Genomic DNA, 27,322 nt, shown 5'->3' with positions numbered 1-27,322 from the left:
GCCGGCTCTCGCCCAGCTGCGCTCCCCGCCGGCCGGGCCCTCGATCCCTATGGGAACCGGTCCCCGCTCTGGGCTGGCCTGGGCGGGGCCGCCGCGCCCGGGTTTCCCTCCTGGACCTGGCCGCAGTCCTAGCTGCAGGGAAGGGCTCTGGTGGGTGGCCTCGGTCCCTGAAGGAGCTGTTCAGACAGTGGGCCTGGGGCCCTGCACGTCCTTCTGCCGGGAGAGGAGGCTGGCAAGATTGCAAATTCCAGCAGGTCGGGAAAAACGCAGCCGTAGCGAAGTGCTGGGGAGACGCCTGCGCTAGGAGTCCCCCTCAACCCCCATGCAGTCTCTACTGCACGGGCATAGCCGGTCCCACACCGTGTAACAAACTCTAATTACTCTCCTGTATTCTCTGCTATGCTTGAGGGCAGCTTCTGTGTCTGTCCTGATCAGTGACCTAGCATCCAGTGAATGAATGAATGAATGAATGCATGAATGCATGAATGAATGAATGAAAGACAGGGAGAGAAAGGCGAAGGAAGTCAGCACTTCCCTCTACTGGCTTGGACGGTGAAGGTGCCCCTTGACCACTGACTTGCACTACAAATGGGCCCTCTCATGTGGGAGATGAAGGTTTACAGAGCCTGCATCCATAGCCCAACTGGCTCCTACTCGCTCAGGTCTGTGCACAATGGTAGGAAGTTAATGGATCTGGGGAAATCATGAAATAAGGTAATTTGCCACTGGGCAGATTGCCTCAATACTTTATTATCTATCCCATTCCATCTTCCCAGCACTGAGGTGGGTGTTTGCCCTGGAAACAATATCTGAGGAGGAAAAATTAACAAACTGTCTATGAAACAGGGACCAATCCCATGCCAAGCAGCATGCCACTAAATGTAAATCTGTCTCATATAGCAGCGGAACTGGGAGGAGAGGGATTGGTGACTGCCTTGAAAATGAAGTAGATGGGATCCTGGAGTGGACTAGATATCACCTGTGAACCACCAGTAACTGTTTGAAAATGGCAGCTACTGATGGGTTTTCTGTCTCTATAGTTTTGCCTTTTCTAGAATGTCATATAAATGGAATTATATATTATATAACCGTTTGAGCTAAGCTTCTTTCACTTAACATGATGATTTGAGATTCATCCATCTTGTTGCATGTATCAGTATTTCATTCCTTTTTATTACTACTGAGTAATATTCCATTGTATGGCTGTGCCATAATCTTGTTTATCCATTCCAAGTTGAAGAACATTAGAGTTGTTCCCAGTTTTGATGATTATAAACCAAACCACTATAAACATTCATGCATGGTCTTTTGTGTGAACATCTGTTTTCATTTCTTTTGGAAAAACAATACTTAGGAGGAGCACTCCTGGATCATATGATAAGTATATGTTATTGTAAGTCACTCCAAAATGTTTTCAAAGAGGCTACTATTTTACATTCCTGTCAGCAATGTTCCAATTACTCTGCATCTTTGTCAGCACTTAGTATGTCAGTTCTTTTAATTCCAACCATTCTAATTGGTGGATAATGGTCTTGTGGCTTTAATTTGCCTTTCCCTAATGACTAACGTTGAACAGTTTTTCATATGCTTATTTGCCATCAGGATGTTTTCTCACTTATAAATTCTAGGAAGTTTTTATATATTCCTTGGGATTTTCTATGTAGACAAGCATGTCATCGGCAAATAGGGGCAGTTTTAGTTCTTCCTAACTGGTATACTTTTTATTTCTTTTTCTTGCCTTATTGCACTTGATAGTTCTTCCAGTATGATCTCAAATAGGAGTAGGAAGAGTAAATATCCTTATTACTGATTTTAGGATGAAAGCATTCAATCTTGCCCCTCTAGATATAATGCTAACTAGATTTCTTTGTGGTAGGCAGCCTCTAAGATGGCCCTTACTGATCCCTGCCTCCTGATGGTCATGCCCTTATGTGCTCCCCTTCCCTTCAGTATACACTTGACCTAGTGACTTGCTTCTAAGGAATGGAATATGGCAAAAGTAATGTAATAGCACTTCTGAGGTTAGGTTACAGAGAGACTGTGATTTTCACCTGGCGAACTCTTTTATGCTCTCTTGCTTGCTTTCTCTGAGGGAGTACAGATGCCATGTTGTGAGCTGCCCTATAGCAAGGAACTGAGGAAGCCAATAGCCATTAAGAACTTAGGCACTCAGTCCAATATTCCATGAGAAATTAAATCCTGCCAACAACTATGACTGAACTTGGAAGTAGACCTCCCCTCCATCTCTCCTTCTACCACTTCTAGTGAGCCTTCAGATGAGACTGTAGCCCCAGCTGAAAAACATAAGTTCAACCTTATGAGAGACACTGATCCAGAGGCACCTAGCTAAGTCATATCTGAATTCCTGACCCCCAGAAACTGTGAGATAATAAATGTTTGATATTTATGGTTTAGGGTTATTTGTTGTGCAGCCAATAGAACTAATACAGAAGCCCTTTATTAGACTGAGAAAGTTCATTTTAATTCCAATTTGCTGAGGTTTTTTTTTTTTTAGTAATGGATCGATGTTGAATTTTGTCAAATGCTTTTCTATATTGAGATGATCATATGATTTTTCTTAAGTCTGTTGATGTAGTGAATTACATTTAATTTTTAAATGTTGAAACCAGCCTTGCATTTCTGAGATAAAACCAACTTGATTATTATATTCTATCATTTTTCTACGTTGCTGGAGTTGATTAGTAATACTTTTTTTAAAATAATAATTTTTTTATTTTTCAATTACAGTTGGCATACAATATTATATTAGTTTCAGGTATACAACACAGTGATTAGACATTTATGTAACTTACTAAGTGATCACCCATCTGACACCATACATAGTTATTACAATATTATTGCCTATATTTCCTATGCTGTACTTTACATTCTCATGACCATTCTGTAACTACCAATTTATACTTTTTTTTTTTTACTTTATTTTTAAAATTATTTTATATTAGTTTCAGGTATACGGTACAATGTTTAGACATTTATATAATTTATAAAGTGATCCCCCTGATTACTCTAGCACCCATCTGACACTACACATAGCCATTACAATTATATTGACTATATTCCCTATGCTGTGCTCTACATCCCCGTGACTGTTCTGTAGCTACTAATTTGTACTTATTCATCCCTTCACTTTTTTCACCCAGTCTCCCAACTCCCTGGCAATCACCAGTTTGTTCTTTGTATCTGCGAATCTGTTTTCATTTAGTTTGTTTTTTTTGTTTCTTAGATTCCGCATATAAGTGAAATCATATGGTATTTATTTTTCTCTCTCTGGGTCCATCCATGTTACTGTAAATGATAAGATTTCATTTTTTTTTTAATGGCTGAGTAATGTTTCATTGTATGTATGTACCATAGTTCTTTATCCAGGCATCAATTGATGGGCACTTAGGGTGTTTCCATATCTTCGCTATTGTGGTTAATAATACCTTATTGAGGATTTTTGCATTAATTTTACTGTGACATACTGATCTGTAGTTTTCTTTTTGTGTAATGTCTTTGTCTAGTTTTGGTAACACAGTAATGCTGATCTCATAAAATGAGTTGGGAAGTGGTTTCCCCCACCCTTATATTCTGTAGAAGTTTACATTAAATTGATATTATTTATTCCTTAAATGTTTGGTAGAATTTGCCAGTAAAGCAACCTGAGCTTAGAGTTTCTATTGCTGAAATATTTTTAATTACAAATTCTATTTCTTTAATAAAATATAGGACTGTTCAGGATATGTTTCTTCTCAAGTGAGCTTTGGTAGTTTGTGTCTGTCAAGGAATTTGTCTATTTTATTGAATTTATAGGCATAAAGTTGTTCATATAGAATAACATTACACTGTTATCTTTTTGTGTCTACAGGATATATAGTAGTGCTCCCTATGTCATTCTTGATATTCGTAAATTTTTCCTGATCATTTCGACTAAGGCTTTTCAATTTTATTGATCTTTTAAAAGAAACATCTTTAATTTAATTGATTTCCTCTATGTTTTTTCTGGTTTTCAATTTTGTTGATTTAATTGCTCTATTATTTTTTCCTTCTGCTTGCTTTGTTTTTAGGTGCTTTTTCTTGTTGTTGTTTTTTTTTTAAGATGGAAGCTTAGACAATTACTTTTAGATCTTTCTTCTTTTATAATATAAGCCTTTAGTGCCATAAATTTTCCTCCAAGCACCACCTTAAATGTATTCCCCAAATTTTGATATGTGGTATTTTCATTTTCATTCAGCTCAAAATATTTTCTAATTTCCCTCGTGACTTCCTATTTGACCCATGGGTTATTTTGAAGTGTGTTGTTTAATTTCCAACTATTTGGGGATTTTCCAGATATCTTTCTGTTACTGGTTTCTAATTGAATTCCATTGTTTATAGAGAAATACTTTTATATGATTTAAATTATTTGAAATGTACTGAGGTTTGTTTTATGGCCCAGAATATGGTATATGTTGAATGTTTCTTTTTGACAATTAAAAATTGTCTGGCCATAGTACTTATAACACAGAGCTGAGAAAGTCAACATGAATTTCTCCAGAGCTACCTTGTCTGAAGTTCATACCAGGTTAAAGTTAGTCTGTAAAATTAACTTTATGGTTCAGTACCCAAGGAGCCTGGGACTGTGCCAAGCCCAGTGGTAGTAGAAGTAGGGAGCCAATGTACCAGTTATTTATGCCCAAGTCAGCAGTGAACCAGAAAGATAGCATGTCTTGCAGCTGCACCAGTTGTTTTGTTTGGGTTAAAATATGAGAGAACAGCTTTGAAAGGGAGACAAACAGTTGATGTCACCATTTAGCACCAAACAGAGAAGAAACTATGGTCTCTATCCTGTCATATCGCAGGCAGTCCTTTCAGTTGGCAGAACTGAAATTGGTTTTGATATTCAAAAATTATAACTCTTGTGAAGTCTAGTTCTTGGGAAGCTGAGGAATGGTCTGATATGTTTGCTCTTTTTCTTAAGAAAGTGCAAAGAACAGTGAAACAACATTATTATTTTCCACTTACAGTGGTCTTTCATTTGCAGTTCTGCATAATCAGAGAACATACTTCAGCGTCCCTGGGATAACATGAACAGTCCTGTGGAATTTTAATCATTCAAGGAAGCAATATGCATTCAGTAGAGTATGACATGGTAAGAGAAAAAGCCTGGAATTCGGAGTCAGAACACCAGGATTTCTGCCTTCTTAATGGTGTTTGATCTTGTGCAAGATAATTACTATTGCCTAAACGACAATTACAATAACTATTTAGCTGGTGCTTGCTTCACAGCAGACATTTTGCTAAGTATATTTTATACATGAGCCTCACAACTACCCTAGGAGAGGGGCATCAATATTTGGAACGCAGGCAGTCTAACTCCAGGAACTTTGCTCCTCACCAATATGCTAATGCAACCTAACGCAGAGGAGTGGTTGTCAGGATCTTTGTGTTAATGTATAGGACATTGGGAGTTAAGTGTCCCATAGTACTTATTGGGAGTTAAGTGTCCCATAGTACTTATAACACAGAGTGTAGTGCCCTCTTTTTTTAAGCTGCCAGAGAGATGGATCTTGTCATTGTGCTTCCTTCTCACAGTAGCTCAGTAACTTCATCTGTGTGCAGCCCCAACACTCTGGAGCACAAACTTCCATGAAGACGGGCACAACACTGATGCTGAACCCAGAGGCAATGCTTGAAGCTTTTTTCCCTCTAATTATGTTTCCTGTTAGGAAAAGAGAGTTGAGTCACAGTGATTTTAAAATGACACTATAAAGCCGCTTCAGGAAATACTTGAATTTACTCTCCCCACTTTAAGTGGGTTTAGAAAGGAAATAGTGTCCAGGGAACATACAGAAAATAGTTAATAACTGCTATTTAGGGGCATTATGTTTCAGGCTCAATAATCACATTATTTCTAATCTTTATAACAATTTTACATGGTTGGATTAATTAACTGGTTGGAATTGTTAAGTGTCCCATTTTATAAAAGAAGCTGAGACTCTGGGAGGTTGGTCAGTGAAGACAAGGCCACCCAGCTATCCAAGGCTGAAGGCAGGTTTCAAATCCACCTCCTCCAATTTCCAAACCCACATTCTGGCAGTGGTGAATAGAGTTACAACAACAAAGAACACCTGCAGAAAGGTCCTCTGTCCTCAGATGCCCAAGAATGCTGACAATGGTGCAGAACGCTGGTCCAGTCCCGATACACAACAACCTAAAGAGAAGCCAGGTGTCAGCCAAGTTCCTCCTGACCAGTCACTGCTAACAGTCACAAAACCCAGCCACATAAAGTGTTTTCATTCCTAATTAACATAACCTTAGTTATTTTGTACTTTTCCCTTTAAATACTTATTGCATTTTATATATGTCAAGCCATCCTTTTAAAATACCTCTTCTAAAAACTCCTTTCTGTCTTCCTTTAACAACCACAACACTTTGCATTTTCCAGTCAATGTATAAAACTATCCTTCTTCTGGAAGTAAGTCTCAGAACTTCAAAGCGTACATCTCTTTGCCACGTTGGACAGTTGATTGTTAACCATACTTACTCATTAGGCACTATAAGTACATTTCTGTGCTTTTATGACTTTTGAATCATAAAATTCTAGGGCAAAGGTAAATTTCAAAAGGCAAATTTATGAGACTGAATAAATAAGAAAGAACCTAACGCTGTGACTGAGAGAGCTGTTTGGAGAGCAGACTGTTATTGAGCGCAGACACGCGTCGGACACCACTTCCGGCACTGGGAAGTGGGAAGTGACTTTCCCAAGATCCAGCACTGTATCAATGCGTGGATCCGGTTCTGTCCCATCACTCTGTGGCTTTCCTCCCGGAGGAAACTAGATAGAACTTGAAGGGCTGGTGTTTACATTGTACTTTTTGCTTTTCAAAGTACTTCGGAAGGGCCCGTGAAGGAGGCAGGGTGCAAATGGTAGTTGAGGAAACAGATACAGGAAATTTAAATGACTCGTCTAGAGTCAAAAAATAAATTTGTTCTAAGCAACAAACAGGCGTAAAGACCTGGGTCTCAATTCTCAGTTGTACTCTTTGTACCACACTGTGGCTTCAAATTAGACAGCTCTAATTGTGTGGTTAAAGAAATATAAACCTGCTTTTATATCAAAATAGGAACATTCATGTGCATGACAAGATGAGGAAAGAAGGGAGAAAAGAACAGGAAAAATGAATTATTTGCATTTTAAAAATATTCTTTACTTTAGTGAGATTTCTTTTCATACAGATTATTTTAGAAATGCATCCATTTCTTGAACGTTGTTAATACTACGAGTCCTCTCAACTTTTCCTTCTTTTAAAGAAACTTTGTGATGTGTATTCATTGGTATCTAAACAACTCTTGTACAAACAGAAACCTCTGGTACCCTAGATACATTTCCCATGTCAACCATTGAGTTTTTAGGCGTCTGTTGACCAAAAAGATCTAAATAGTTTCATAAGGTCATCTTTAAGCTGCATGCATGCCACGAAGGTCATAGTTACAACCACAGGCAGAAAACCTATTGCTGTAAATACTTTTCACAGGAATGGCTCATCTTCAAAGACTGGTAGTGAGATATTACTGTGTAGGTTCTTGTAAAAAAATTTTATTTAAACAATATTCATTCCAAACAATAAGCAATCCTTCACCTTAAACAGCAACATATTTATTTTTCTACAATATCATCTGACCTGATTTTCCCAGTTAAGAGCATGAGCTCTAGAGCCAGACTACCTGGGATCAAATCCAGCTCTGCTAATGAACCATCTAGAACCAGAGCAAGTTACTCGACCTCCTTATGCTTCATTTGTGGCAGCTGCAACATAGAAATTAGTTATGGCTTAAAGCTGTTGTGAAGATTAAATGAGCGCTATGTCCACATTAGCGCTCATTATTATCATCATGATAGTAATAATCTCAGTATACTAATTTTTCTGTTCAGATGGGAATTTCGTTTATTAGTAAAATGTATCCCATACTTTAATGAAGACATATGTAAATTTATAAGTTCACTTAAGGCTTATCAATCAAGGAAAATCATCTTCTTTCTAGTCACAGAGAGTTCTAAGTAATACTCCTAGGAGTCTGTTTGGGAAGCCCGTGTTTCCCACTGCCCTCTTTCCACCACATTCTGCTGCTGGCTGCTCATGGGATAATCGTTAAGAATGGAGACAGACAGCATGTGATGTAGGGCAAGTCAGACTTGGGTTCCTAGCTGGGTTCTACCCTTTTTTGACTGTGTGAAACTAGAAAAATTACTTCCTGCATTGGTCTGGAATGTTTTTTAGTTTTTTTTTTAATTAATCTTTCTATTTTGAGATAATTGTAGATTCACATATAGTTGTAAGGAATTACAGAGATCTCATGAAATCTTTACTCAGTTTCTTCCAATGATAGCATCGCGCAAATCTGCAGTACAATGTCACAACTGGATGTTCACATCGATAAAATCAGGCTACATGTTGCTTTTCCCCCATCCCTGGCTCCTGGCTGTGAATAAGTTTTTCTGTGGGCATGTGTGTTTATTTCTCTCTGGTAAATACCTAGAAATGGCTTGATTATATGGTAAATATATGTTTAATTTTCTAAGGTACTCACATATGGTTTTTCAAAATGGCTATACCATTTTGCATTCTCATCAGCCATATATGAGAGTTCCAGTTGCTCCATATCCATTCAAGCACTTGGTACTCTCTACTTTTTAAATAGTAAAATACACACAATATAATATTTATGACTACTATAAGATGGAACTCATTAAAAACCATTATGCAGTGAGTGGCAGGTAAGATTTTGTAGATTGCTTAAGTGTCTTGAAATTCTCTCCTGATATGGACAGGATATACCTAGACTTCTACTGTTGATTGAAGTGTAATTTCCTTTCTATATTCCATGCTTTAGTTATATAAACTCCAGTTCTGGCACTAGGAGAAGCCTTTAGGGTATTAGTCACTCCCTGCTATTCATTTCCTTAATTCAGTCCAAAGAATGTTCAGAAATCATAAGAACATGTTCTCTACACAATACCACATCAGGATATTGGTACAAGTAATGCCACAAGAAAGGTATGAATTCACAGGAAAAAGATTCTTTGTCCCTGTTTGTACTCAATGATAATGATAGTAATGGAAATTAATTATTTAGTGAGGAACGATTTCCTGTAACATAGTGTAGGTACCAAGTTGAATTACACATACAGGCCTTTCCTCAGGCATTGATTCCAGAGTGGAAGACAGAAATATAAATAATTAGAATAGTGTGGCAATTCTTAATACAAGCAAGTATAAAGTGTGGTATATGTATTACTTTAAATTATTTGCATGTTGGAGTTATATATGGAAAGGCTAACAATTAAAAAAATATTTCAAGTTTTCTGTAGTTTGGTTACACCATTACTATCTTAATATTAAATAGAGACAGTTTGATAAAGGAAAGTGCATATGTGTAAATCTCACACACGCATACACACGTTTCAAGTTGAGAAGACAGGATTTAGCTTTTAATATAATGTGAATCATGGATGCACAATAAATATCAAGAGTGTTCAGATGACATTGGTAAAGCATTCTTAGAGGAACAAAGCGGTAAAGTTTGGGGTTACTACAATGTGTGGGCTCAGAGAAGACCCACACACAATATGGGTTCTCTGACTGCTGAGGAGGGGCTGCTGCCTGGCCACTGCTGAAGATGCATAATAAAGCTGGTTTTGAAAGGGCTGAAAGAAGCTGGAGCTAGGAACTTCTAGTTAAGGGAGGGCAAGAAACGAGAAGGAAGTTTGTTTTCCTTCTACTGTTCATTCTCCCCCGAGTGGCTCCAGTTGGTCCGACCTAACTGGAATGGATTCTTGCTGAATGGTATTACAATGCATGAATATGACATTTTGTGAATCCATTTACCAGTTGGTGGATATTTGGGTTCCTTCCACTTTCTGGCTATTATGAATAATGCTGCTATGGACATTTGCATACAAGTGTTTGTGCGGACATGTTTTCTCTTGCGCAGGTACCTACAAGTGGAATTGCTGGGTCATATAATAAATCTGCTTAACATTTTTAAGAAACTGCCCAACTGTCTTCCAAAGTGTTGCACTGTTTTACATTCCAACTAGCAAGCACCCATTTCTTCACTAGCTCACCAATACTTCTCTTTTTCATTTTAGCCATTTTGGTGGGTGTGTAAAAGTATGGCATTGTTGAATTTTCATTCCTCTGATAACCAAGAAAGTTGAAATCATATTTGACTACTTGGATGTTACCTTTTGCGGCGTGCCTGTTCAAAATCTTTTGGCCATTTTTCTATTGGATTATTTGCCTTTTTCTTTAGTTCTTTGTATCTTCTAGGTAGGTCTTTTGTGGACATATGTAATGCAAGCCTCTTTTCTATTCTATGGCTTATCTTCTCATTCTTGCAAAGGTGTCCTTAGATGAACAAAGCATACTAATTTTAATTAAGCTCATCTTACCAACTTTTTCTTTTATAGTCAAAGGTTTAATTTGCTTACGAGTTCGTGAAGATGTTCTTTTCTTTAAAAAGCTGTGGTTTTATATATTTTAAATTATTTACAATCTATTTGGTATTTATTTTCATTTATTGTGTAGTTGATTCATTTGATTATCCATTATCTTCAATAAAATTTATTGAAAAGGCTGTATTTTCCTTCACTTTACTGCAGTGTTATACATGAGGTGACTAAGTATGGGTCTGTTTCTGGACTCCTAATTGTATTTGTCTGTATGCATGCCAATGTCGCACTACCTTAATTAACTACTGTAGCAGCTTTATCAGAACTCTGGTAGCCTAAGACTCCTAAGTTTGGTTTTCTTATTCAAGATTGCCTAGACTATTCCTGGCCCTTTGCATTTTATGTAATTTTAGAATCAGCTTGTCAATTTCCATAAAATACCTTCTTGGATTACACTGAATCTTTAATTAAATCAACTGACATCTTTACAATATCACATCTTTGAACTCATTAACATGGCATCATCTGTCATTTATTTAGGTCTTTTTTTAAAAAATTTAGTGATGTTTTCTAGTTTTAAGTATAGAGATCTTGTACTCATTTATTACTTCTTAGGTATTTGATGGTTTCCTATATAGTAAATGCTAACCTTTTAAAATTTCAATTTTTGTTTATTGCAGGTGTATGGATATAATTGTTCTTTATGTAGAGTGCATCCAGCTGCTTTTCCAAATTCACTTATAATTTCTCAGTTTATTTGCAAATAATGGCATTTTTATTCCTTTCCAAATCTTTAATCTTTTCATTTTTATTTGTTTTCTTGATTTATTGAACTGACTAGGACCTCCAGTACAATGAATAGTAAGTGCTGAGATTGAAAATTTTTGACTCATTCCTAATGTCAATCTAAATTTTTAACAAATATTTCTTACTCTTCTCCTAAGTAAGAACCATTAGGGACAGTTTAAAATTCTCACTAAAACCTAAAATGACCTCTTCTGCTAGGGTGGGTATGAGAGTTTCTTGGATCTTTGACACAAGATATCAGCAATTTCTCTAAAGAAAAAGCACACAAGGAACTTGAAAAAAGCAGAATACAAAAGCCCCATGATAAAAGACCATCTATGTGTAACATACTGAAAGGAACAAAGAATGAAAATGTACCCTTTATGCCCTTAATGAACTACTTGGTGAAAAATAAAGGATCTGACTTTTTTTTTTTCTAACCATGAGCAAGAAACTTTAATGTACAGCTTACTTAATTCTCCTAACACCCACATGAAGTGGCCATTATTTCCAATTAGCAGAAAAGAAGATGGAGGCCTAGACACGTTGAGTTGTTTAAGGTAAGCCCTAAGTGGTTTGGCTGGTATGTGACAGTTGTTACACTGAAACGTGTCATCTCCATGTGCTTTAGAAATTCTGAAAACCAGAAAGTCTGGGTTAAGCAGCTAGAGCTGTCATGTAAAAGTTATGGCTTGAACTGTGCTTTGAGTGAAGTAAAGGATTTAAATTTTTGGCGAAAAATCAGTTTCAGGCTTGGAGAGACATTATGAGTCAAGCAATGAAGATGGAGTGATCACTGCCTCTGTGTGCCAGTATTCCAGGCTGACTGGTGGGGTAGTGGGAAAGAAGGCTGAATAGGAGGCTTAGCCAAAAAATCGTAGTTTGATGAAAACGTTTTCTCACAAGACCTTCTGGATTTAGTTTCCTTTGCCTCCAGTTACTTTGTAGCATTCTACATTATGCATAGATTAGCTATAATCGATTAATATTTGCCTACTCTGTGTAAGATATAGTATAAGAAGCTGGACTTGTTTTACGTTTATGCATGCTGTCATGTAATAAACATGTTTTTCTTGAAGTTAAAATTTTCTTTTGCATTAATCAAATATAGACATGTACATAACCAAATAGTCCTATAAGATTTGCCACCAAAAAAAGCATGACTCTCCATGTCTCTCCTCCAGCAACACAACTTTTCCTTCTTTTAGCAGATTACTTTTCTTGTCACTGAATAAGCTAATTCTTGATTTTTAATTTTTAGGTACTATCTACTGATTTCCCACTGTGGAAGATGATTTAGATAACTTTTCTACCTCACCTCCAAAGCATCGTGTCCTCTCCCAATATGCTACAATTTTGATTAGATTAATATTTGTTGTTAACAGTTATTACGCTATTCAACCACTGGTCATAGTTTACTTTTCTAATACAACATTTTGCTTTCCTGGAGTTAATAACTGCCAGTTTTTTGTTTGATTTCATTTTAGATGTTTATCTTAGAAAAAAAAATATGATCACCGATTGAACCCTGGGGGCTTGAAGAAAATCCTTTCCACCTACTTCTGATTTTGGCCACAGAGATAGTGGGTAGTTCAATATAATCTCATATTTATCTTATATTCAATTTTCTGCCTCAGGGCCTTCAAATATTTAAGGAACCTACTTGACCCAAGTACAAGCTGCAGCTTGGTACTTTAGATGATGCCCCCTGGCAGCAAATCAACCAGTGAGGACTGAAAGTCTGTTGGTGAATGTTCCATCCACTTGTCTTTTAAGAGAATTGTGGGAGCTATCAGAAGACCTGGTGGAATCAAGCTGCCATTGTCTACTCAGCAATGACCTCAACTGCATCCTTATATTGATCTTCTGCTTTCCCCATTTCAATATCACAAGTTCCTGACAGTCCTATTTTCTGGGGTCTCTAAAGTAAATGTTATCCTTGTTCTTTTCTCAGGCTGTTTAAGGAGGAACCTCTCACTCTGCTAGTTGTCAAACTCTTAAGATACTGAGATGCATCAGTTGTTTATTGATCTTTCTGAAAGTCTCTCCAGAACCTTTGGATATGCTTCAATTTATTTTCTATGCCTGGTGTAGTGTCATCCTTGGACATCCCATCACCATCACCCATCATCTGAGGATTTCCTTCGTTTATCTCCTGCTTTGGATCTCATTTTCAGTGCCTTGTCTTCATTTTGCTGGGTTTATGCCCGTATTTTTATGAAGCACACCTTCTAGTAAGTTCTTGAGAAAGACTCTTGTGGGAGGTAAAGTTTTTGAGACCCTGTACAACTAAAAATATTTTCATTGTACTCTTAGTTTTGCTTAATAGTTTATTTGGATCCAGAATTTTAGGTTGAAAATTTCTTTCTGAATTTTGAAGGCACTGTTTCTGTTGAAATTTGAAGCGATTCTGATTCTTATTCCTTGGTATTTGACCTTCCCTTTTTTTCTTTGGAAACAGCAGATCTTCTCTTTGACCCCAGTGTCCCTAAAATTTCATAATGATGTGTCTTGGAGTACATTTTTTTCCCCACCTCTTCATCCACTGCATTCTTTCAATCTAGAATCTTAAGTTCTTTAGTACTGGAAAAATTTATTGAAATACTCTAATTTCTTCTGTTCATTTTGGATCACTGGGAGATTGTGGATATTGGGCCTCTTGGGCTATAATAATTTTCTTAACCTTTTATTCTCCAATATTTCCATTTCTTTTTGATTTTCTGAGAAAGTTCAACTTCATATTCTAAACTTTGTTAAATTATTCAGGTATGCTATCATATTTTGTAAAAGGTCTTTTTGTTTTTTGAAAGCTTCTTTTTCTAGTCTCCTACTCTTGATTCATAGTTGCAACATCCTTCTGAAGATATCTTTTCTCTTGATTTTTACTTCATCCTGTATAGTCTGTTTCCTCTAAGTGCTTTTCTTCCCCAATTGTTTTTTTCTCTTTCATATTAGAGGCTTTCCTCAGAAGTTTTATAAATCCTGGTTGTATAATCATGTTTAATAGCAAAGGACTAAAAACCTAACTGCAAGTTCTGGATGCATGGGAGGGTGCACTTGTCAACTCTGATTTTCACTGTAGAGTTATCTAGCTGGGCGGTTTAGCTAGGACATCTATTTAGGTCTTTCTACTTGCACTGGCCAGACTGCACAGAGAAGTCTCTTCTAATATTGTTAGGATGGGAAGATCTGGCTGCCAGGATTCAGTGAGAGAAGGAGGATACTGGTCTTTGTATCCAGTATGTAAATATTTCCTGTTTTGAGAGTAGGAAACCCTGCCATCTATTATATCCAGTGCCCTTTAGTCCAGAGCCCCATTTAACATGCCCCAAATAAACAGCCACACACTTACTAAAATCATATGTACATTTTTAAAGGACAATACTTTATTTGCATAACATTTTATTGTTTGCATATTGCATAGTGAAAAGAACAGAGTCACAAGACTCATGGTCTGGCTCAACCACTAACTTGCTGTGTGAATTGGGTAAGTTTCTTAACCTTGTTAATACCTTATTTCCTCATCTGAAAAATGGAGATGATGATACTATCTATTTTACAGAACTGCTAAAGACCAAATGAGATAGTTACACTCTTTTCCTCTTAAGTTACTGCTCAAAATGAATCTATAGTTTGCTATTGCTAACCACCTTCTTCATCAGCTCAATGCTAACTAACTGTTCTCATAAAGGCATTCAGACAACAGCTACCGGTGTGACACTTTAATCTGAATACTAACGATAGCAGAAGAGAAGCAAACTCAAAAATGGCCTTAGTCTTTCTTATTTTTAGAATACTCGTTTTATAATATTTATACTATCCCATCAGGAATTCAATTTCATTAAAATTTTTTTTCTTAAACCTACTCAGAATGAATACCCACATAAGTGAAAACCCCAAGATTACACATGTAGCTGCTTTACAGTTTCCCCGCTGGTATAGTATGAGTAAAATACATATCATGGGCAGTTAAACACTTCTCACCCCCCCTACATTAGGGATAATAATATATATGAAGATTAATTTCTTATGCATTATCCCTAATGTAAAAAAAGAATCACAGGTATATTATACTGCTTGTCAAGAATACATACACATGGTAGTCACACCTAGACATACACACCTCTTCTAACAATATTTCGACCATCATCAATATTTTCTGTATAACTCCCTAAAGCTATTCATAGTTGAAAACACAAAACTCCCTTTAAGGCAATTCTGAATAATATTGTATTATAAAATACTTGTGTTAAACAAAATTGCATGTATGTACTGAATCTTCAAACACACTGTCTTTAACTCTTCAAAGTACTACTCTTAAAAGGTAAACAAAATTTTTATACATTATAAAAAAAATTTAAGCTGCTCTGCAACCCTCCTTTGCTAAAAGTTAGATACATTACACCACTCCAGCAAGAGATTAATAAATAAGGATTAAATATTCTATTTTACAAAAACATACAGAATGGCCAAAGTAAAAGTGATAGGCTTATTTGATAATTTCTTTATCAAATTATGTTCATTAAAAAAGAATAAAACATGGTATAAAATGAGAAAACTGTCACTAAATTTATCTCTTTGAAGATAATCACGTGAGTTGTTATCTAAAAATATCATGGCACCCTTGTTACAAACATTTTTTTTTTAAAGACTGTGTTTCCCAGAACTATAAGGACTATTTATCTCATAGCTTTTATTAAGCAAACTTGATATAACCACCACACAGTGGCAAGAGATAAAACAGCTGTTTCCAGCTACAGAAAATATTGAATTCTACCTTAAAGTACAGATCATTTGAGATATAACCCATAACAATTAAAGCAAATCATAATGTAGTTTGTAATGAATTTCCTTAAGATATTTTTGCTTTCAATGGAGTATATTCATTTTCCTGTCATTTCAGATCAGTTTCTGTTGCTTAGTAACTATTTTCATGTCCTGCCAAAATGTAGAGATTGCTGTGTGCAGTAGGATTTTCTGTTGGCCTACTTTCCAAAACGACAACCCTGCAATTAAACCAAAAGAAAAGGTTTATGTAAGAGAAAAACCAAAGACTGCATGCTTTAAATACTGACAGCAAACCAGGAATGAATATCATTGCTCACATTCTCATAAGATTACATAAAGATCACAGCTTTATACTTCATGGCTTAAAAACAAAACTGCAGAAGAATTGATGAGTTTATAAATATAAAACATTGAAGACATCTCAGGACAGTCTCACTATCTTATTCCAACTAAAAACGAATTGGATTACTCATATACGCCAACAAAAGGTATAAAAAGCTTTCGAATATACACCAACAAGAAGAAGGTAGAAGAAGGACTGAGGGAATAAAACAGGATTTCTAAGAGACATGCATCTAAATCATTCTTCAAGGTATTTGAAAAATTTAAATTATGAAATGGGGCCTATGTCCTTTGTCCATGGAACATGGGCAGGGAAGGAGTTCAAAGGACCAAGTGAAGAAAAATCAGTAGAGTGCCATACCATAGGATTAACACTGTAGTTGATGGGTGTGAGAACAGAATAAAAAATAATATATCCATGCAGAGAAAAAAGTCTAGAAGGCAAAACTGTATAAACACATAGAGTGCATATTTTTTCTAGCGTATGAATTTTCTACAACTAGCATATTATTACTTTTGTAATGAAAATAAGGTACTTTATACTTTATATTGTATATTAGAGAAAAGAAGGGGAAAATAAAATTACCTATAATCCAACTGCCCAGGGTTAACCCTTAATATTTTGACATACTTAAGGTTTTTCTTCTAGATACAAATGTCTATATTTAAACAATACAAATTTTAAAACCACTTTAAAAATGAAGAGAAAATAAAAACTTTGGTTAAGGCATATATCTTAAATCAAGAAGATGCCCAAGTAAGAAAACCAGAACAAGGCAATGATCTAAACAAACAGTAGTTTTGGGGGGCAATCATGACAGAGAACAGAGAAAGAAAAAGAGAATAGTTAAAGGAGAAAATTCTGGGGGTAGGGGTGGAAGGAAATAAGTAACTAAGAGAAATGGCTTCTGATACCTATCCTCTATTAAGCAGAATTCTGTCATACTATGACTTGTTAAAGTGCTATCTGCGCCAGGATCATTGGATGATCCACAATTTTTTTTGCCCTTCCTCGAGAAGTAGAGAGCTTCTTATTCTAGGGTCTTTAACCAGGTGATCCTCAATTCTTTCTCTTTTGCAGGACTAGTTACTAAGTTGCCATGCTCTGTGGGCTTACCTTTCTTACTCACTAAGGTAGTTGCCAGTTTTCAAAACACCTCTTTTCTCCTTACAAATGTCTTCTTAAAATTTTTATGGGGTCCTAACTCCACACCACCCCCCTTCCTTAAGGTGTCTAATATTTAAGCAATTACTTACTTTGTGACTACACTGAATTTGAAGACCAGAGGTTCTCAATCCTTGCCTCGGGACTAATGCATATTACTATAAATAATTTCGTTGCAGTAATAACTTTTGGTGAAAAAATAGGAAGGAATGGGTATTTTACTAGCTGTAGAGGTAGGTGGTATAAACTCTGGGGAACAAAAGCTACTAAATATTTTCATAAAATGGCATGGGTTGGAATTTTTCTTTCATTTTTATCACAGAGACCCATTAATTCCCTGTAATTTAGACTGATATCAGAAACTGAGCTGAAAATCTTCTGATATGAAAGCAAATGTAAGGAGGTGTATATTCTGTAGGATTTAAATAGTAATAGTTAATAGAAGGTAGGTAACATGCTAGGAAGAAATGATGAAAACAAAGGAACCTGAAATGTGTCATGGTACTAGGGACATAAACGCCTATGTTAACACATTTTGTCTTGGCTGAGTATCACCATCTCTAGAATGATGATCCTCAAAAGATTGCTTAATTGACTAATTAAAATATTCTCTCTCTCAATGAAGATACAGGGAAATTTCTCAAAGATGCTGAAAAACCTCTGAGTTCTGTTTGAAACACAATCATGAGCTGACAGCATAATTAACAACACAACCACCAAACACCTTCAGTGATTACAACAATCACACTATTACCTGTCTGATCCTAATAAGCGGAAAACTCTTGTTTCATCTGAAATCTCCTGGGTAACCTATGAGAGAAAACACCTATCAGTGATACCTTAGTATTATTTAAGTAATAATTTAAAAATCATTTAGATAGAGTGATTATTAAACAGAGTGATAATTTCTGATAGTTAACGCCTCAAATGAAATAAATTTCAGGAAGAAGTATTTTTTGACTGTGTATTAGTAAAATTAAAACAACGTTTATGCAACACCTGTTATGAGTCAGGTACTTTCCTCAGACGAATTATTTGTGGTATGTATTATAATTCCCTTATTATTGGAGAAAAAAACTAAAGCTCAGAGAGGTTAAGTAACTTGCTTAAAGTCATATAATTGGTAGACCAAAGATTTGAACACAGGTTTGCTGGTCTGCACAGCCCCCGCTCTTTCCTTCTTATCACAGCACAGATTGCAACACAGCTGCGATGGACATTCCCATGTGCCAATGTCCCTCTGCTCTGTCTTCTCCAAAGCTGTAGAAGGCACTCAGCCATGCACAGGCACTACACGCCAAAGCGTGTAGAGTTTACATCCCTGGGGGCAGCCATTAACCAACAGGGATAACAGCTGGTTTATAAATTAGATTCCCCATCTTCAAATCAATCAGTTCTGAGGTGTGTTCTATACTATTCCTCAGTAGTTGGCATGGGATTAAGCTCTGGTTGCCCATAGTGGGAACCAGTTTATTAATGTGTCCTTGTTGGCTTTTTGCCCCTCTCCTTCTTACATTCCTCACTCAATCACTTGTTTTTTGAGATCTATAACCACATAAACCTCCCGTACGTCAGTCCTGGTTTTAAGGTCAGCTTTTGGAGGAACTCAAACTATGACAGTGCGGATATGAAAAAAATATAATAGCTTGTTAACAATGGATTTACAGTCTAGCTGGGAAGACAGAATTAATAAACGAGTTAGAAAATAAATTAAGTGCTACACAAGGTGGAGCTAATTTTCAGAGTATTAAGTTCGGAAATATTCTAATCATCGTGGACTAGAGTGGCTGAATATTACTTTATGAATATTACAGCTAGGCCCAAATTGAAGTGTGAAAACATAAGCAAAAAAAGTAAGCAAGATGAGTTAAAAACAGGAAGTAAAATTTGTTCTTGATATAGTGAACAGGTATTGCGCTACAGATTTCTAACCAAAGGTGTGAAACAAAGTAGCATCTAAGGACAACTAATCTTATGGCAGTAAGTAGGACTGCAGGCTTCATTAAATGCAGGGACCTGGTGACACTTAGTGACATGGGCCAATAACTAGATAAAATGATATATTTAAAGACAGTAGATTTATGTCATCTTCTCTTGGAAGCTTTCTAATTCCTCATTCACATAAGAGATAGAAACACTCAGTTACATATGAGTAAGAGCATAAATAAAACTAAAGGTAATTCAGAGAGACAACTTTAAGCTTGAAAATAAGTTCACAAGTTTGTGAGGCCATAGTATACAAAAATTACACAGAAATGTCTCTGTTAGTATTGTCTTAATTATTAGGACTCATCTCTCGAGGTGGGAGCCCAAGTTCTATCTTCTGCATCCTGATTTTCTCAGTTAAAAGTGATTTTTGGAAACCCTTCAAGTCCTCCTACCTAGCTACGGGCAAGTTACTTAACTACTCTGCCTATAAAAATAGGAATCTGTATAGTACCTAACATCACTGGATTATTAGCCTTAAATAAGCTAATATTTGTAAAGTGCCAAGAACGCAGTTATAAGGGCTTGAAATATAAATAATTTATACTTCACTATGCCTTATGGTACTATAATAATAATATCTCACATGTTGTTGGTACTCAAATATTTAATGAATGAGTTAATTTTCTTAAGGGTTTGTACTCGCTTCAGCAACACATATACTAAAATAATTTTCTTAGATTTTTCCTTAGTCCTGTCATCCAATACACATTAATTTAGAATTTTAAATACAATATTAAAAAGAAGCTATACATTTCTAGATGATGGAAAAGGCTTATTAAATTTAGGAAAGTTTAGCAACTATATTTACAAATTACAAATTAAAAGAATTGTGTAAACTCATGTTTGACAATTCCTTGAGAATTACATAATAAATAAAAAACTGAACATCTGATGGAATAATACTGGCAATTTTGCTCTACTAGTTCATAGCATTAAAGGGACTAAACATAGTAATGTGCATTCAGAGAGAAAATGTATAAACATTTTAACATTTAAAATCTTTTGTGAGAATCACCGAAGATAATTTGAGAAACCTTACCTCATCCGATTTGAAGCTTTTACCCTGCATTCCATGTTTCCAGAAAGCCAACACACTGTCTTGAAGACATACTAAAAAAGATAAGGGAGAACTGAAACTCAAATAAAGCACAGAGTGATTCATTATACATTTTCCTTAACTGTTTTTAACAAATGATAATGTAGGGCTACCCAAGTGCTTGGTGCAAAATTCCACTGTCTAGACCATTAGTTCCCAGCATTTTTGTGGCTAAGCCATGCCTAAGTTCAAATAATTTATTGAGGCAGGGTCATGCAAGTTTTCAAAGATATAAAGATATATACAAAAGGTATTCATTTAAACGTGGGTTAACTCCGGATGAGTTGGTGTCAGCATATTAATATTTCTTTCATATACTATCTTTTGTCTTAGGTAAATAAAATAATAACATACACAATTGGATTTTTGGATAAAAACATCGTTATTTAAATATTGTCATATAATTAGAAGCAGCTATTAAGAAAGCATCTTTTATTTATGTTCATACTTTCCCCATTACAAAGTGAAAAACAAAACCTACCTCACAATCTAAAATTTAACCACACACTGAATATTTATAATCTTAGAGCCAATTCTTATTCAGAGGGGCTCTCAATTATAGCACTCACTGCTGCAGTCCCAAGCTCCAGCTTCCTCAGACCTCTAGGGCACCCTCCCTGGCCCTTTGCCCTGCCTGAAGGCCCCAATGCCCACATGTGGATTCACAGATTTGAGTCAAGTTTGCCCACCTTCCTAATAGTTTCAGATTTCAGGAGCGACAATGATTCCACAGTGTGGCCACTACATGGCATGTCAGAGCCCCACCTATCCTCTCACCCATCTCCCATGCTCCCATGGCAGCCTGAAGGTCTTGGAGGGAAACTTGTTCTTACTGTGCTTTGTCCATCTCTGTGTCCTGCTTGGTGCCAACCACAGGCCTGGGCCCAATGAGGCAATACAGATGGGGTCATTTAGCAGTTCAGAAACAGAGTGAACAGGCCTCATAATTAGAGGAGGCAGTAGAGCCTCTGGGCCCTTCCTGGCAAGGGGCTCGAGTAATTAAAGTGCAGTGAGTAAGGAAGAAAGAATGAGGGAGAGGACCCATCTGATTGTTGCAGAGTTAGCCATATGCCCTACGCCAGTAAAGGTGCAGTGAGAAAGTGATTGAGAATTGCTATATTTTTTACTAGAATACTGACTCAGTAAAAAAAAAAAGTTAAGAATGTCTTCAAAACATAATTTTGCTAAATAAAAATAAAAATATTTTACAATAACAGTATCACATGAGTTTCACGAACTGGAATGAATACAAAACCCAGTTACTCATTTTATTTTTAAAAGGTTATTTAAAGGGACTCTTTTTACCCAGGAGGATCCTTGTAATTTTTCCAAGGTTCAATGGTAAGGAGAGATGATAGGCTAGGAAGAACAAACTTTTGTGTAAAAATTAAAATCCCCTATAAAAACTGGCATGTATGAAAAAGTTGAAGTACCAGTGTGTTTCAGTTTAAATGAAGAGGAACTAAAAATCTCTATGGCAGAATCTCTACTGAAAATATTAAATCTTAGAAACTGGCATGCAAAAACCAGGACATAAAGAAGTAAAAGAAGAAACTAGTTCCAAAGTTCCTTTTGTCCTGGCAGCTACAGAAAATTTAGGTTTTCTGCTTCAATAAATTAGATCTTGCAATTGTAAGCAATTATTCTATGTAAGATATTTACACAGAGGGGTGAACATATTTTGCGACAAGGCAAAACTCGAGTTGAGAAACCATAAAAATATTAAAATTAAAAAACTGTCTAAATAATGAGAAACATGTATTTAAAAGTATATATACATTTAATTCTATACTTTTCTATCACCCCTAGGGAAAATACTGACATATAATCAATGAGGATGCAAACAATAATAAAAATACTGACATATAATCAATGAGGATGCAAACAATAATAAAATACAATACTTTTTACCATAACACCAATGAGTGTTAAAGAGTAAAACACTCATTGACAAGGAAGCAAATTAAAATGGCACATTAGTTTCCAAGTCCTGTAGGAAAGTAGTTACTTACAAAGAAGTAGGCCTAAAAGCAATAACCTTCAACACACGCCAAGCAGAATCTTACCAACAAAGAACTATAGCATATCTAATATCATTAATCATATCACACAAATACCTTCATGATTTGGAAAGAATTCATAGAAGTTTAATTCACTTGATGAAGCAAAGGGAATAATAAACAGAAATTTAAAAAATGATTTCAAGTTTTAAATATTCAGGGAACAATAATAAAAGATTTATTATGGTCTAGATCTGTACCATCCAATATGATAGCAATAGCCACATGTGGCTATTTACATTAAAATTTAAATTAAATTTAAAAAATTTAAAATATAGCACAAGTATTTAACAGGTATGGTTAATGACTACTGCATTTATGAGCACAGACAACATTTCTATATTACAGAAACTTCTATGAGACAGTGCTACACAACCCTAGGTACAGAATGAACAAAAAACCAAGTATTCTAATAGCATTATTAAAAAAAAGACTTACCTACAGATTCAATGCGAAAATCAAAAGTTAGCTCAGAGGCCAGTTTCTTACTTGATTTTAATTTTCCTTGTAGATTAACAATTTTTACAAATTCTTAAAAAAAGAAAAAACATGTCAAGCCTGGAAATCCAAATCTGTTAAAATAAATATAACTAGATATATGGATTTTACATGGATAAAGAACATTTTTAATAAAGTTCAACCATTTGTCTTGATTCAAGCATGCACAGTGGAAAAGTATCATTAATATGTTTTATAACATATAGTATAAGAGTTCTTCCTTCACTAAATGGCAATTCCACTGCTATTTTTTTTCTTTATATAGTATATACTGAACAGTTTAGAAATTAGGACAGAAACACAGGCAAATTCAATAGCAGAACAATTTAAAAAATAACACTGAACACCTATGGGCAAGGTTCAGTAATTTAAAAATTCTGGAATGAATCAAACATGGCAAATATTGCCAACTTGCAAATTTAATTCCAAGTTTGGGTGAATTTCAACTTGCAGGATTCGCTGCATAAAAATAAGGTGGGTTTTAAGAACCAGAGTACATTATTTGTAAAACTGAAACAATATCTATTAAGTTTTTTCCTGCTTCTCTACTGCTTACAGTATAACACACTTCCATTAATAATATCTCTTCCTGTATTAAAAGAATCATAGCTAGCAGATGAAGATGTCAAATCTATCTGTATATTAAAATCTCACTCTGACATGATTCCAAAGTTCATGTTATATGACTCTTAAGAGGCCATATTAGTAGAGTTATGTGCCACATAATGATGATTTGGTCAATGACAGACCCCATATATGATGGTAGTCCCTTAAGATTATAATGGAGCTGAAAAATTCCTTTTGCCTAGAGATGTAGCCATCATAATGCTATAGTGCCACACATTACTCACATGTTTATAATGATGGTGGTGTAAACAACCTACTGCGCTGCCAGTTGCATAAAAGTGTAGCACATACGACTATGTACAGTACATTATACTTGATAATAATAATAAATAACTATGTTAGTGGTGTATGTATTTACTATACTATACATTTTATTATTATTTTACTCTCTACTTATTAAAAAAACCATTTTCTGTAAAGCAGCATGCCATATTATGCTGGCAGCAGCTACACACATCTCACGTTTATGATTTCTCTTGATTGCATCATTTTCTCTTGTGCTTGATTTAATCTCATGTTGTACAATACACACTGTACAAGCCTGTAGCCTAGGAATAATAGGCTATGCCATAGAGCCTAGACATGTAGTAGATTATACCATCTAGGTTTGTGTAAGTGCACTTTATGATGTTTGCACAATGACAAAATTGCCTATCAATGCATTTCTCAGAATTCAGTATCCCAGTTTTTAAATGGTACATGACTGTATACCTTCTATTTTTTCATTAATTACAATGAGGTATGAAAAAAAAATCTCAGTTTTACAGAAGAGTTTTATATAGAATTTTACCCCAAGGTTATAGCAAACTATTCTAATATAATGTTCCCAAGACTGTCAAATAAAGAAAAAAGTCACAAATAGTACTGACAAACATCAATTAATTACTATTAACTATACCTACAGATGATTTAGGTTTTTCATCAATAAAACAAGCCACTTAAGGTGAAAAAAGAGAAAATCTTGAATTATAGTTTAGTAGAATCACTTCCATGAAAAGATCTGTTATATCAAGTAATATGACAGAATAAACTTTGAAAGAGTACTTACTATCTAAACACACTAAAACGGTATCTCTCTCCAACTGTGTTACATGAATGGAATCTAACTGCTGGCTGCCTTGGGAGGGAAAAAGAAAACAAGGTTACAACAACACTCTTTAAAAACTGGAGCTTAGAAAAGAACACAAATTCTGACTTTTCCTGTGACTTAAAACTAGTCTTTGAAATTTAACACAGAAATTATATTTTGTAATGATATATTATCTTTTCAGAAAATATATGTAGGTCAATTTAGAACAAATGTTAAGTCTTAAGCACAGCTAACTGAGCTAAGAAAAGTTCAATATTACAGTTAATTAATAGCTAGTTCTAGAAAGGTGAGTTACAAAAATAAAATGAAGCAAAGGGTAAATATGAGAAAGTAAGACAGACGCATGCTATACAGTGACTATACTTTGCTCTGCACTTTACAGTAGCAAATGGGAAGATGGAACAAGATCAGTGAGGGACATCCCTGAGATAAAAACAGTAATTCAGAAAATGCAAAAGGATTAATGAAATTGTGATCAGAGAGAAATTTTTGTGGTGGGGGGGCGGTGTGGGGGTGTGTGTGTGTAGGTGGGAGTTACTTTTTAAAGAGGACATTGAGTAACAAATAACATTATTGTCAACAATATCTTTGCAGGAAGCAACTTTCATAGCTTTGCTGATATTTTGCAGGGCTGTTTCTTTTAACATCTGCTAATAGATGTAATAACATTTTGCAAAACATTTTTGGTTTTACTAAAAATGTTTTGGGCACTGATTGCATAATTGTTCTAGCTGAATCTAAGAAAAGATTTTAGATTATTTAGAGCTGTCATTTTTAACCACATTTCTTTGGTAAAACCATAAATCCGCTCATTAAAAACTATATATTTGAACATAAACACTAAGTTTTATATATTATTTTGAGGTGCTTTTGGAAAACTTCCAGAGCTCATACATAGTGAAAAATTCAGATCTACAGGATTGATAAACTGTTGGTCCCTCGGGCAACACTCCAAAAATCGTTTTTCTCTGCAAATTTATGTTCATGTATTTATTCCACAAATATTGAGTGCTGACGATAAGCTAAGCCGCATCCTTGGAGTTAAAAGATGTGCAATAATAAATCAGACTAAGAGTCTTGGAACAGGAGTTCATTCTAACTGTTAGGACTGTTGCCAATTCAAGGCAGGGCCTCAACAATGAACATAGCTGGGAGGAAGATTAACAATCATTTGTGAAAATAGAGAAGCCTAATAAGGACGACCTTTGCTTGAGGGTGATTTGGATGAGTACCCTCAGGCAGAGTCCTGGTTCTCCTCAGGAAGTATTTTTGCCACTGCTTTAGTTTTAGCCTAAAAAATGTTGTAAGCGGGTGAAGCAGTATTGCTCAGGCGTTATAAAACAAAGAACAAGAAACCCCTCAACTCTCCCTCTCCAAATTTCACAAGAGGACTCAATGTCTAGCCTTCAGCATTGTAACCTCCTAAGACATCGCACAAAAGAAAGTTACAAGCACACATTAGATAATGTTATGAAATGACTCCCTCTTTATTATATATACTAAACAGCAAAAAAAAAAAAGTTGGGCTATCTGCTAGAAATTATTTTGATTTTTAAAAGAATTGATCTATAACCCTTATATTTGGCAGTAACTACAAAGCAGGAATACATTTCTATTTGGGCTGCTTATATTTCATGATAATAAAATAATGTAATTTGCAACTGTTAGCTATACTAGGAAGGTATGCATATAACTCAACAAAAAGTATTAAACAATTAGAAATGTGGGGTACTGGTGGTGGTAGGACACAGAATACATTCCCATTTTATTCTACTGGAAACTATGACTTGGTCCATAAGAGTGAAATAGTCCAGTACACGCTGTAATTGGCTTGTATTGGGTTAAATTTTCAGGAATTTTGTGAACTAGATGACATCAGGTTAGTAGTTTGAAATTGGCTGTGGTGGGAGTATTTATATGACAGAAACACTCAACTGCTAACAAACCAGGCATCTCTGTACCCCAAGAACCTGTTGTTAACCATTTATCAGGACACCACTAGTTCATACTGATTTTTATTCTGAAAGTAACATTAGTGGTTCTCCATTAACTTCAATAGCTGGGTTGTAGAGTTCTTGTAATTTAGCCTATAAATGATCGAAAGCCAAAGATATTTAATAAGAACCATCGAATTTAAGATACTTACAACAGACTTCTTCACATGGTGATAAGGAATGTAACAGCGGTCAGTAATGAAATAGTTATAAAAAAAGCTTGCTTGACTTCATATGTAAAAATGGCTTCATAAACTTGGGGTTACAAATGATCAAATAATATCCTAACACAACAAACAGCCAACTGGCAAAATGAAGACCCCTCTTTCATTTCACTTATTACGTAGATTTAAAAAATAATTGATTTGTTCTAATTTTAAAGGTTGAGAATAAATTTCCCAGCCTTTTCAAAACTTTCACTAAGGCACATTTGTTAAAATTCTAAGCTGACA

The 27,322-nt window shown here is 35.4% G+C and overlaps 1 protein-coding gene across 5 annotated transcripts in view; it reads right to left on the bottom strand.

The window, feature by feature from the left end:
- Positions 1–14,585: 14,585 nt before the first annotated feature.
- Positions 14,586–27,322, bottom strand: part of MAP4K5 (mitogen-activated protein kinase kinase kinase kinase 5) — a 92,842-nt gene continuing 80,105 nt past the window's right edge. For all 5 annotated transcript variants that reach the window (XM_015596028.2, XM_015596027.2, XM_015596029.2 and 2 more), the window contains 5 exons: positions 24,835–24,903; positions 23,100–23,192; positions 20,545–20,615; positions 18,271–18,326; positions 14,586–16,227 (listed from right to left, as the gene is read on the bottom strand). In XM_015596028.2, the coding sequence (XP_015451514.1) occupies positions 16,140–16,227; positions 18,271–18,326; positions 20,545–20,615; positions 23,100–23,192; positions 24,835–24,903 (377 nt within the window). In that variant the 3' untranslated portion in view covers positions 14,586–16,139. The remainder of the gene's footprint in view (positions 16,228–18,270; positions 18,327–20,544; positions 20,616–23,099; positions 23,193–24,834; positions 24,904–27,322) is intronic.

The sequence above is a fragment of the Pteropus alecto genome, unplaced genomic scaffold (assembly GCF_000325575.1).
Source record: "Pteropus alecto unplaced genomic scaffold, ASM32557v1 scaffold86, whole genome shotgun sequence".
Lineage (NCBI taxonomy): Eukaryota > Metazoa > Chordata > Mammalia > Chiroptera > Pteropodidae > Pteropus > Pteropus alecto.
The sequence above is the reverse complement of the archived record's forward strand: the minus strand, read 5'-3'. Positions and strand labels throughout refer to the sequence as shown.